Below are 10,289 nucleotides of genomic sequence, written 5' to 3'. Positions count from 1 at the left end.
GGCGTTTTCTCAGAAGCCCCCATCTCCTTCAGGCTCGGGGTGGCGGCCGAGTTCTAGTTCAACAATGCACCGCGCTCGGCTCAACCAGCTGCGAGAGGGCAACTCCATGGAAACCAAAACATCACAACTCCGTGGAGATATCGCGAGAAGCACGGTGGCTCCAGCTGCTGAGAGAGGAGGAGCGAGGGCGGGAACAGAGAGCGAAGTGGGAGGAGCCTAGGCACTTCAGAGTCCCCCGCGGGAGACCTTCCCTTCCAGCGGCGCCCCCTCGTGACTGCGCTTTACATAATCGAGGCCGCGCGCGTCATAAGTGGCGTACTCCAGTCCAGACCGAATCAGAGTCGTAAGAAGCTCCGTGTTCCGCCCCTTCCTCCTTGATAGACGTCAAAATGAACCAGTGAACGGGCGTCCAGCGCCGCCGCGCCAGCCCTGGTCCGCTCGCACACGAGAACCCGCCCGCCTGCCGCAGCCCGCAGCCTGCCGCCGCCAGGTTGTGCTTCAGACTGTCAGATAAAGCGGCGGGCCGGGCCGGTAGGGTTGTGAGCACGGCCCGGGCCGGACATGGCGGCGCTCTACGCCTGCACCAAGTGCCACCAGCGCTTCCCCTTCGAGGCGCTGTCTCAGGGGCAGCAGCTGTGCAAGGTGCGCGGGCTGGGGCGGCAGCCGGGAACTGGGACGCTGGAGGCGCGGCCCAGAGCTCCCGGTTCTGTGGGAACGCCCGGCGGGGTCCCCCGGGCAGGGCGTGGCAGGCCCGCCTAGCTGCGGAACCGCACCCGCTCCGCCGGGGGCTGGCGGGGCACGTGGGGGAGACCCGGGCCGTGTCCAGGCCCCAGCGGCCGGCGTGTCCGGGTGCTTAGCAACAGCGAGGGATTGTTCTCGGACCCCGTGAGGTCGGGGGAGGGGACAGCTGGTCCCCCGCTCGCCCTCGACCAGCCGCGGCGGAGATCCCTTTTGGGCTGGCTTCCTCCCGCGTCGGGGTCTGCCGGGTTTCAAGCTTAGGAACCTCCTGCCCCGCCTGGGACAGAACTCCAGAGTTGGGTGCTGTCTGGGATGATCGTGTCGAACTGGGCGCTTCACGGGCACTTTTCAGCCAGTTCCAGAGTCGGAGGTAGCCAGGCTTTATAATAAAGCCCCACAGTCAAACGCACGAAGCAAAAGGATGATATTTCAGCTTCTAGTTAGTGACCTTCTGTCGTCGCAGTAACCAGCTGCTGATCAGTTTTTACCCCTGAAGGTCCAAGTTCTCTTTTTTTCTTTTAAGTTGTTTCATCTTGCTTTGCCTATATAAATGAATAGAGGGGCTGTGAAGCGACAGTTAAAAGTCACCAAGCCGGCTGGAGAGTGATGTTGAGATATCTCCAGATAATCCAGAGTTTGTGTCTCTGGTATGGCTAACTCATAATTGTGTGTCATCAATGCTTTCAGTGGCCATGACTTTGTCTCTTTTGTTTACTAGGTATGAGAGAACTCAAAAAGTCAAATGTCTGAATGCCTTTTTGGCCTTAAAAAATACATATTTGATTATATGTTTGTATATGTATATATTTATTGATTTTAAGGGAGTTTTATATATGTAAGCAATAATGATTTTAATTCAGTACTTTGATTTCACAAGTGAACCTGCTCAAAAATCACACAGTGGCGGAGGCAGAACTGGACTAGAATCCAGGGCTTCTCATTCCCTTAGGTCTGAGGCTTATTCATACCTTTGTTTTACAATTTATGACTAGTTCCATATAAATTCTTACTTAACTCCCACATCAATGCAGGGTGGTGGTGCCAGTTTTACAGACAAAAAAAATTAGTCCCAGAAAGTTTAAGTGACTCACTCAAGCACAGTGGCTATGCTTGGAATAGTACCCAGGTCTTCTGCCTCCTACTGAAGACTTTCCATTTCTGACTGCCTTTTAAAATTATATCCTCATTTCATTTCAGGAATGTCGGATTGCACACCCTGTTGTGAAGTGTACCTACTGTAGGACTGAGTACCAGCAGGAGAGGTACAGTTTTCGTTGACCATGAGCTTTTCCTTTGAAAATCTGTAATCGATTGCATTTCAATATACAGATTTGTAATCAGTTGCATTGTAATATATAGATTTGTAATCAATTGCATTATACACAGATTCTGCCATTTCCTGTTATAACACAATGGAAGTAAAATACACATATTTTTCCCTAGTTATTCATTAATTGCTTAAATTATTAGTTACTTATTTTTCACATCCTTGATAATTTTATATTGTGGGGTTTTTAAAATAAATAAATTTATTTATTTATTTATTTTTGGCTGCATCGGGTCTTCGTTGCTGTGTGCGGGCTTCTCATTGTGGTGGCTTCTCTTGTTGTGGAGCACGGTCTCTGGGCACGCGGGCTTCAGTAGTTGGGGCTCGCTGGCTTCAGTAGTTGGGGCTCACTGGCTTCAGTAGTTGGGGCTCGCGGGCTCTAGAGCGCAGGCTCAGTAGTTGTGGCCCATGGGCTTAGTTGCTCCGCGGCATGTGGCATCTTCCTGGACCAGGGATCAAACCCGTGTCCCAGGGAAGCCCTGTATTATGGTTTTGACATTTTTGACACTAAGAAACCAATCCCACAACAGTAAAACATGAGCCTTGTGCTCTAGTATATTTATATGCAGAGTTTGGAGAACTTATAAGCCGAAAGAAGATACTTTTGAAAATGTGACAATCTGATAAAGAGTTTGTTAGCCCTAGTCACATTTGAAAAAACTCACTTGCCTTTACACTTGCCTTGTGTGAATCTCATTTTGAAAAGTGTGAAAAATATTTAGGTGTGAATGAACACACATCTTTGGGGGACTTTTTAATAGCAGCAAAGTGGTTTATTGGTATAGTAAGTTAAACTTTTGGGGAACCGTGGCTGTAGGTAATATTGCCTTAAGCAGGATGGGGTCTGTTTGCCAGCTCACACATGGACCCAGAAGCCTAATTTTGGTCAGCTTCATTTCAATTCTAGGAATATTTTCCCTGATATTTCGTTATGTATATTTTCAAAGAAAAAAAAGCTAAAAAAACTAGATAGTAAACACTCATCTACCCACTACTTAGATTCTACAATTTACACTTACTACTTTTGCATCTATCCATCTCTCTATCCATCAGTGTATTAATCCATCTTATTTGTGATGCAGTTTAAATTTGGGGACATCAGTGTACTTGACCCTAAACACTTCAGCATGCATATCATTAACTTAGAGTTCAATATTTGTTTATGGTTTTTAAATTTTTTTAGAGGTAAAATTTGCACACATTGAAATGCTCAAATCTTAAGTGCATCATTCAATGAGTTTTACAAACAGTATATATCTGTGTAACCCTAAACCCCATCAAAATACAAAACATTTCTATCACCCCAGAGATTCTAACCCCAACCCAGTCAGTCCCCACCCTCCTTGCTTTTTCCAAGCAACTACTGTTCTGATTTTCCTTTGCACCATAGATTAGTTTTACCTGTTCTAGAACTTCATGTAAATGAAGACACACAGAATATACTCTGGAAGGTTTATATTTTAGCTTTTACATTTAGGCCTATGATCCCTTTCAAATTTATTTCTGTGTGTAGGGTGAGCTTTGAAGTATAACCCTTAATTCACACCATACATAAAAATTAATTCAAGATGGATTATAGAAATAGGTTTTTTTGCATTTTTTTCTAAAATGTCAAGAGCATTTGTATATATTGATATATATGTCCCACTCCTTGAGTAATAAATCTAAAATAAACTCAAATGTTCAACATCACAGAATCACTGATGCTAATCCTCTTTCTAGAGGTCTCTTTCAATGTACTTCACTTCCTGAACTGCCTTTTTTTTTTCTTTTTGGCCACCCTGTGGCTTGTTGGATCTTAGTTCCCCACTAGGGATTGAACCCGGGCCACGGCAGTGGAAGTGCTGAGACCTAACCACTAGACCCCACTGGACCACCAGGGAAGTCCCTGAACTGCCTTTTTAAAATGGCAGAAAATTGCCCTGGGAAATATTTTGTTTGAATATCTCATTTTAATTTAATGATTTTTACTTTGAGGTTTTTCTTTTGTCTTTTAAGTTTGTAGTCACTTTGATAGGAACTGTATGGGAAAAAAATCACAAAGTAACAATATACTGGATTTTTATGTGATTTTGTTTTTAGCCCCCAAATATTGTTTAAACTGTTGTTAAACATGAAGCATTCGTTTGTACCTCCCTTTGTGAAGGGTTAGACTTTATTTGAAGATAATATTTTTTCCCCAAGGCAGTTTATCAGTTTAGGCATGTAGGTAATATTATGACTTGGATCTTCACAAGGGAAAGGGCGTGTTTATTTTTGTCAGTGCTTAGCTCTTAGAGAAATTGGAAATATTGAAAAAATATTTGGTGTTAGCATCTATTTCCCCACATCAGGGATTTTCACATACTTTTACTTATAGAGGAGAACATAGAGTAAGGTCAACATGGATAGAGTCTCTGAGCTTATATCCCAAACACAAATACTTTACTCCTCATCTCGAATTTCTCAGCTGCTCATCTGAATTGAGGAGAATTAATTTCTTTTTTGCTAGTCCATTTTGGTCTAACATAATATTCTTTTCAGGGTCCTTTGCATATCTGATAATTTTACTTAGTGGTACTTGGAGATGTCATAATCATAAATAACTCACTCTTCATTTTAACCAAAGCCTCCTTGTATTTGAGCTAATAAAATTTATAACTACAGAATAATTAAAAGAGTTACTGGCCAGATACTCACCCTTCAGTTAATCAAATGTCCAAACCATATTCCACCTTGGCACTTAGTAAGGAACAAATTCCTTGGACTTAAGGAAGAATCAGTTTTCAAATGTTGTAAGTAAAACGATTTTTTTCTTATAAAGCCTTGTGTCTCTTTCTTCCTTAACAGTAAAACCAATACAATATGCAAGAAATGTGCTCAGAATGTGCAGTTGTATGGAACGGTAAGTAGGGTTTCTCTGTACCTAACAGTCAGGTCTCTTGGGACCGTACATTCTGTGGACTATTAATATAATTACAATATTTTTATTAGAAGACCTAGTTATGCGTAAAAATGTTCTCAGAAAAATTTATGTAGTGTTTTAGCTTTCAAACTTAGCTAATACTTAGTATTAAGGAGTTCTGTGTTTATAGTCACTGTGGCAGGATTGTGATTATAATTTTCCTTGAGAAGCTTCAGTAACCAGTATGTAAAGAGAAGGGGAATGATGAATCCTATGACGTGACCTCTTTGTTTGGTAACAGTTGACTATTCATTTTGATGAATGATTTTTTTTCTTTCAGTGTTAGGGTTCAGCATACTGTGTCCTTGCAGGCATTCTCCCCACATGTTTATACACTGATAATGTCAAAGAGGCCTTTTCAGAAATTTGGACACACTTGCTCATTTCTCCAAGAGCTGGTTCTGTTGAATTGGTTAGAGAAGTCCCAGCATATATGCTAATGGGTTTTTGTTATTTGTTTATTTATTTAAAAATCAATAGTCCTGTGCAGAAAAACACTTTACATGGTGTTAGGAATTGGGCTTTATTGGATCAGTGTAAAAGGAAATTTATGAAGTTGGGAATGCATTTTTACCATGACTAATGAACTGTGTATAATAGAAATCATTGCTTTAAAAAATGCACTGGAAAAAAAAATGCACTGGTATTTTACAACATACTTACTTGACACTTTTTTTTTTCTCTTTAAGCCCAAACCTTGTCAGTATTGCAACATAATTGCAGCATTTATTGGCAACAAATGCCAACGCTGCACAAATTCAGAGAAGAAGTATGGACCACCATATTCTTGTGAACAGTGCAAGCAGCAGTGTGCATTTGACAGGAAAGATGATAGAAAGAAGGTAAATCTCTGTGTTTTTCTGGATATTTTTTTCTTTCAGAGAAATTCAGGTGGGCCAATTGTGTTAAAAAGACATATAACCAAGATTGATTTCTCAGTTCCTCTCCAAATTCTGTTATTGACTTTGAAGAAGATATTCAGCCTTTGTTTTCTTCATTTATCAAATGTGGACCATTATATTATAACATTTCATAGGTTAGTATTTCATGAGAATTTGAATTACAGTGTTCAACATCCCTTATAAGTGAAGTGGTGATTGGCAAAATTCTACAAAACTCTTTAAAGGAGAGATTGTGACTTAAGCAGGATATAGTCTGTTACCAGTTTTACTATCTGGCTCTTTAAATGTTTCTATCTGTTGAAGTTAAAGACCACAAGAAGATGATATAGATAAACCTCTATGTGGAATGATGGTACCTTGGTGGAATTAAAATGATTTAGATTTGGTCTGTTTAAAACCCTCAACTGGCTTCCAGTTGCACTTAGAATGAAACCCAAACTCCTTCCATAGCCTGCAAGGCCCATACCTGACTCTCAGTCTCATCTTCCATCACACTCCCCTCCTCCTCCCTTGGTCCAGCCACACTGGCCACCTTTCAGTCCTTCAGATATACCAGTCTCATTTCCACCTTTGTGCCGGCTGGATTTGCCTGATACACAGCCTTCTCCAGAGTGTCATAACTTGTTCCTTGCGTCAAGTCTCAGCTCAATTGCCAGCTTCTCACAGAGACCTTCTTTACTAACTCCCCCGATCACTCTATCATAGTACCCTGTTTATTGTCTTCATAGCATGTAATGTTATGAGAAATTATCTTGTTTGTTTACATGTTTGTCCACCCCCACTAAAGTATGAGTTCTTTGTCCATCTGTTTTCATGCTGTATTACCAGCAGCCTGGCACATAGTAGGTACTTGATAAATTTTTTTTGAATGAAAGAATGTAGTACAGAAACTCTCAGTTTCCAGAGATGCTTTTCAGAGATGCTTAGGCTCTCAAAAGCTGATTCGTGGTAACCAAATTCATTAATTTACAATGGGAGGAAGTAACTTTCCAGTGACCAGAATATTCCTGCCTGCCAACCAGGGCACCTCTTCCCTGAATCAAGATACTAGAGAAGCTGAATTAGTAATCAGAAGGTAACATATAATAATAGTTGGAGCACAAGCTTTTTAGTCCCATAGATCTGGGTTCCAGCCCACTTCTGGCTTAGCTGAATGATCCTGGGCAAATTATTTACTCCTGTTATGCATCAGTTTTGTCATCTTTACTGTGGGAATAACAGTAGCTACTTCACAAGGGCATAGGGAGATTTAATTGAGATAGGTATATAAAACAATTTTGAGCCTAGCATATACTATACTTCATTAAATGGTACCTATATTATTATTATTTGGATTACACTAGAATTCATTGTTTCTACTTTCTAGTTACAATCCTATCATAAGAGTTTGCGTATTTGTAGGCATCCTCAATCATCTATTTATAAACTTTAGGAGGACCAAGCTTAGGGATTGAGAGTGGATGATCTGGACTCAGAGTGCCTGGATTGAAATCTTTGTCTGTCACTTATTTGTTGTGTGACTTCAGGTGAGTTAATCTATCAGTGCCTCAGTTTCCTCATCCGTAAATGAGGCTGCTCAGACCTCATCGTTGTTATGAAGGTCAAGTGTAAACCCCTTCAGAAGGAATCTGGCACATGATAAGTACTCAGTGTTATCTATGATTATTTCTTTATGATAGTTTAATTCTGAGAGGGTGATTTTATATTTTTAAAGTTTGTGAAGGAGAGATCTGAAGTAAAGTGTCCTGTGGTTCAGTGTGTGATTTTCATGTTTAATGTTGGCTCTCTTTCAGTGTAGTTGCTTTGTTTTCAAACCCTTCTTCAGTGAAAGCTCTTTCGTGGAGAAGGTCTCCTATTTTTTTTTTTTTTGGCTGCATTGGGTCTTTGTTGCTGGGCGCAGGCTTTCTCTAGTTGCGGCGAGTGGGGGCTACTCTTTGTTGCAGTGTGTGGGCTTCTCATTGCGGTGGCTTCTCATTGCAGAGCATGGGCTCTAGGCATGCGGGCTCAGTAGTTGTGGCTTGCGAGCTCTAGAGCGCAGGCTCAGTAGCTGTGGCATACGGGGCTTAGTTGCTCTGCAGCATGTGGGATCTTCCCGGACCAGGGATCAAACCCGTGTCTCCTGCATTGGCAGGTGGATTCTTAACCATTACGCCACCAGGGAAGTCCTCCTAAAGTCAGACCTTCAGGCCATATCCCATAACCATGAAATGCAGCAAATTGAAGTTTGGTTTCAAAATTCATTTATACACTCGTTAACAAATAATTAGATGCTTATCATGTCTCAGACACTGCTCTGGGTGTTGGAAATACACTGATGAACTAAGCAGAAGAGACCTTATTCTCTCAGAGCTTTTATTTATGTGTGTAAGAGATGGATGAGAACAAACAAGGAAATAAATGAACACAGATTTTAGGTGTAAGTGCTATAAGGAAATAGGGTATATGGTAGAGAGTGACTGGGGAGGCCAGTTTTGATTGGGCAATCAGGAGGACCTGCATGGAGATAAAATCTGAGCTGAAACAGGAAAGATGAGAAGGAAGCAGCCATGGGAAGCCCTGGAGGGCAAAGATCCTGGAAAGAGAGACCAGCTATGAAAAGACCCAGAGGCAAGAGTGAGCTTGGCAGATGGGAAGAACAGAAAGAAGGCAGAGTGAACAGAGAATGAGATTATAAAGGCAGGCAGAGGCTACATTTAAGTCAACATAGGCTATGGTAAAAAGTTTAGATTTTATATTTTAAGGCGAGGAGAGACATAATCAGATTTACATTTAAGGAGCCCTCTTTGGCAGCTATGTGGAAATGGTTGATCTGGAGAAAAATAGATCATTTGGGTGGGTCTTGCAGTTGTGACAAGTAAGAATGGCTTTGCTTGGGTGGAAGCAGTGGAGTTGGAAAGAAGTGGGTAGATTCGGACGGATGACTTGCTAATAGGTTAGGAGAATAAGGTGCAAAGAAGCTTTTGCTAACAAGACAAATACTTTAGGTAAATGATGGTCTGGCTTACCCATGTTCAAGATGGGGCAGAAGATGTAATTTAGAGGCAAGACATGAAAACTAAGATTCCATGAAATATCAGCACACTCCCTCCTCAACCTGAGTAACTGCAACCAGCTCTGCTGCCCTGCCACTTGTACCAGGCCACCCCACAAACTTACTTTTGCCATCTGAGTGCTGTACAGAGGCACCCCAGCTTCAGAGGATTGTGGAAGCCCCATTCTGCTTTCCTAGCCCTGTGCCCTGCACCCTGGTACAGAGCTGCTTCTGCCCAAAGTGATCAACTTTTTCTAAATCAAACAAAGTGCCATGGTAGGCCACGACCAGGGATTGGGGCCCTGGAAGCTACTTGCCCATCAGTCTTTTTCTGGAGACATTTTTTTTTTTTTTTAACAGAAGATATTGGGGGTAGGAGTTTATTAATTAATTAATTGATTTTTGCTGTGTTGCATCTTTGTTTCTGTGCGAGGGCTTTCTCTAGTTGTGGCAAGCGGGGGCCACTCTTCATCGCGGTGTGCGGGCGTCTCACTATCGCGGCCTCTTGTTGCGGAGCACAGGCTCCAGACGCGCAGGCTCAGTAGTTGTCGCTCACGGGCCTAGTTGCTCCACGGCATGTGGGATCCTCCCAGACCAGGGCTTGAACTCGTGTCCCCTGCATTAGCAGACAGATTCTCAACCACTGCGCCACCAGGGAAGCCCTCTGGAGACATTTATTTCCATCTGAGAAAAGATATCCAGCATACCATTTTATGAGCCATTTATAAGGTATTAAAGCTAAAGTATAGGGCTTCCCTGGTGGCACAGTGGTTAAGAATCCGCCTGCCAAGGCAGGGGACACAGGTTCGAGCCCTGGTCTGGGAAGATCCCACATGCTGCGGAGCAACTAAGCCCATGCACCACAACTACTGAGCCTACGCTCTAGAGTCTGCGAGCCACAACTACTGAGCCCATGTGCCACAACTACTGAAGCCTGCGCGCCTAGAGCCCGTGCTCCACAACAAGAGAAGCCACCGCAATAAGAAGCCCATGCACCGCAACAAAGAGTAGCCCTCACTCACCACAACTAAAGACAGCCCATGCACAGCAACAAAGACCCAATGCAGCCAAAGATAAATAAATAAAATAAATTTTAAAAAAAAGGAAAAGGAAAAGCTAAATTAGAAATTTTATGTTTCATCTTCTGTCTTCTCTTTTCCCTGCTGTGTTTTCCTTGATGAGCACCATAGAGATATTTGTGTCTTTTGAAATTCTTATGGGAACTTTGCTCTGGTCTGTGTTAAGTTGAAGAAAAACAAAATTAAAAAATATATAAAATTAGCAGCTCATTTTTATTTTATTTATTTATTTAAAAAATTTTTTGGCCATACCACACAGCATGTGGGA

At 42.2% G+C, this 10,289-nt stretch overlaps 1 protein-coding gene across 2 annotated transcripts in view; it reads left to right on the top strand.

Moving 5' to 3' along the window:
- Nucleotides 1–422: 422 nt before the first annotated feature.
- FAM76A (family with sequence similarity 76 member A) overlaps nucleotides 423–10,289 on the top strand; it is a 28,201-nt gene continuing 18,334 nt past the window's right edge. Inside the window, exons 1-4 of one of the 2 annotated variants that reach the window (XM_004323701.4) lie at nucleotides 423–642; nucleotides 1,936–2,000; nucleotides 4,895–4,949; nucleotides 5,699–5,851. In XM_004323701.4, the coding sequence (XP_004323749.1) occupies nucleotides 562–642; nucleotides 1,936–2,000; nucleotides 4,895–4,949; nucleotides 5,699–5,851 (354 nt within the window). In that variant the 5' untranslated portion in view covers nucleotides 423–561. The remainder of the gene's footprint in view (nucleotides 643–1,935; nucleotides 2,001–4,894; nucleotides 4,950–5,698; nucleotides 5,852–10,289) is intronic. The other variant, XM_004323700.4, reaches the window with a different exon arrangement.

This window comes from Tursiops truncatus, chromosome 1, assembly GCF_011762595.2.
Source record: "Tursiops truncatus isolate mTurTru1 chromosome 1, mTurTru1.mat.Y, whole genome shotgun sequence".
NCBI lineage: Eukaryota > Metazoa > Chordata > Mammalia > Artiodactyla > Delphinidae > Tursiops > Tursiops truncatus.
This window is presented reverse-complemented; position numbering and strand designations above follow the sequence as displayed.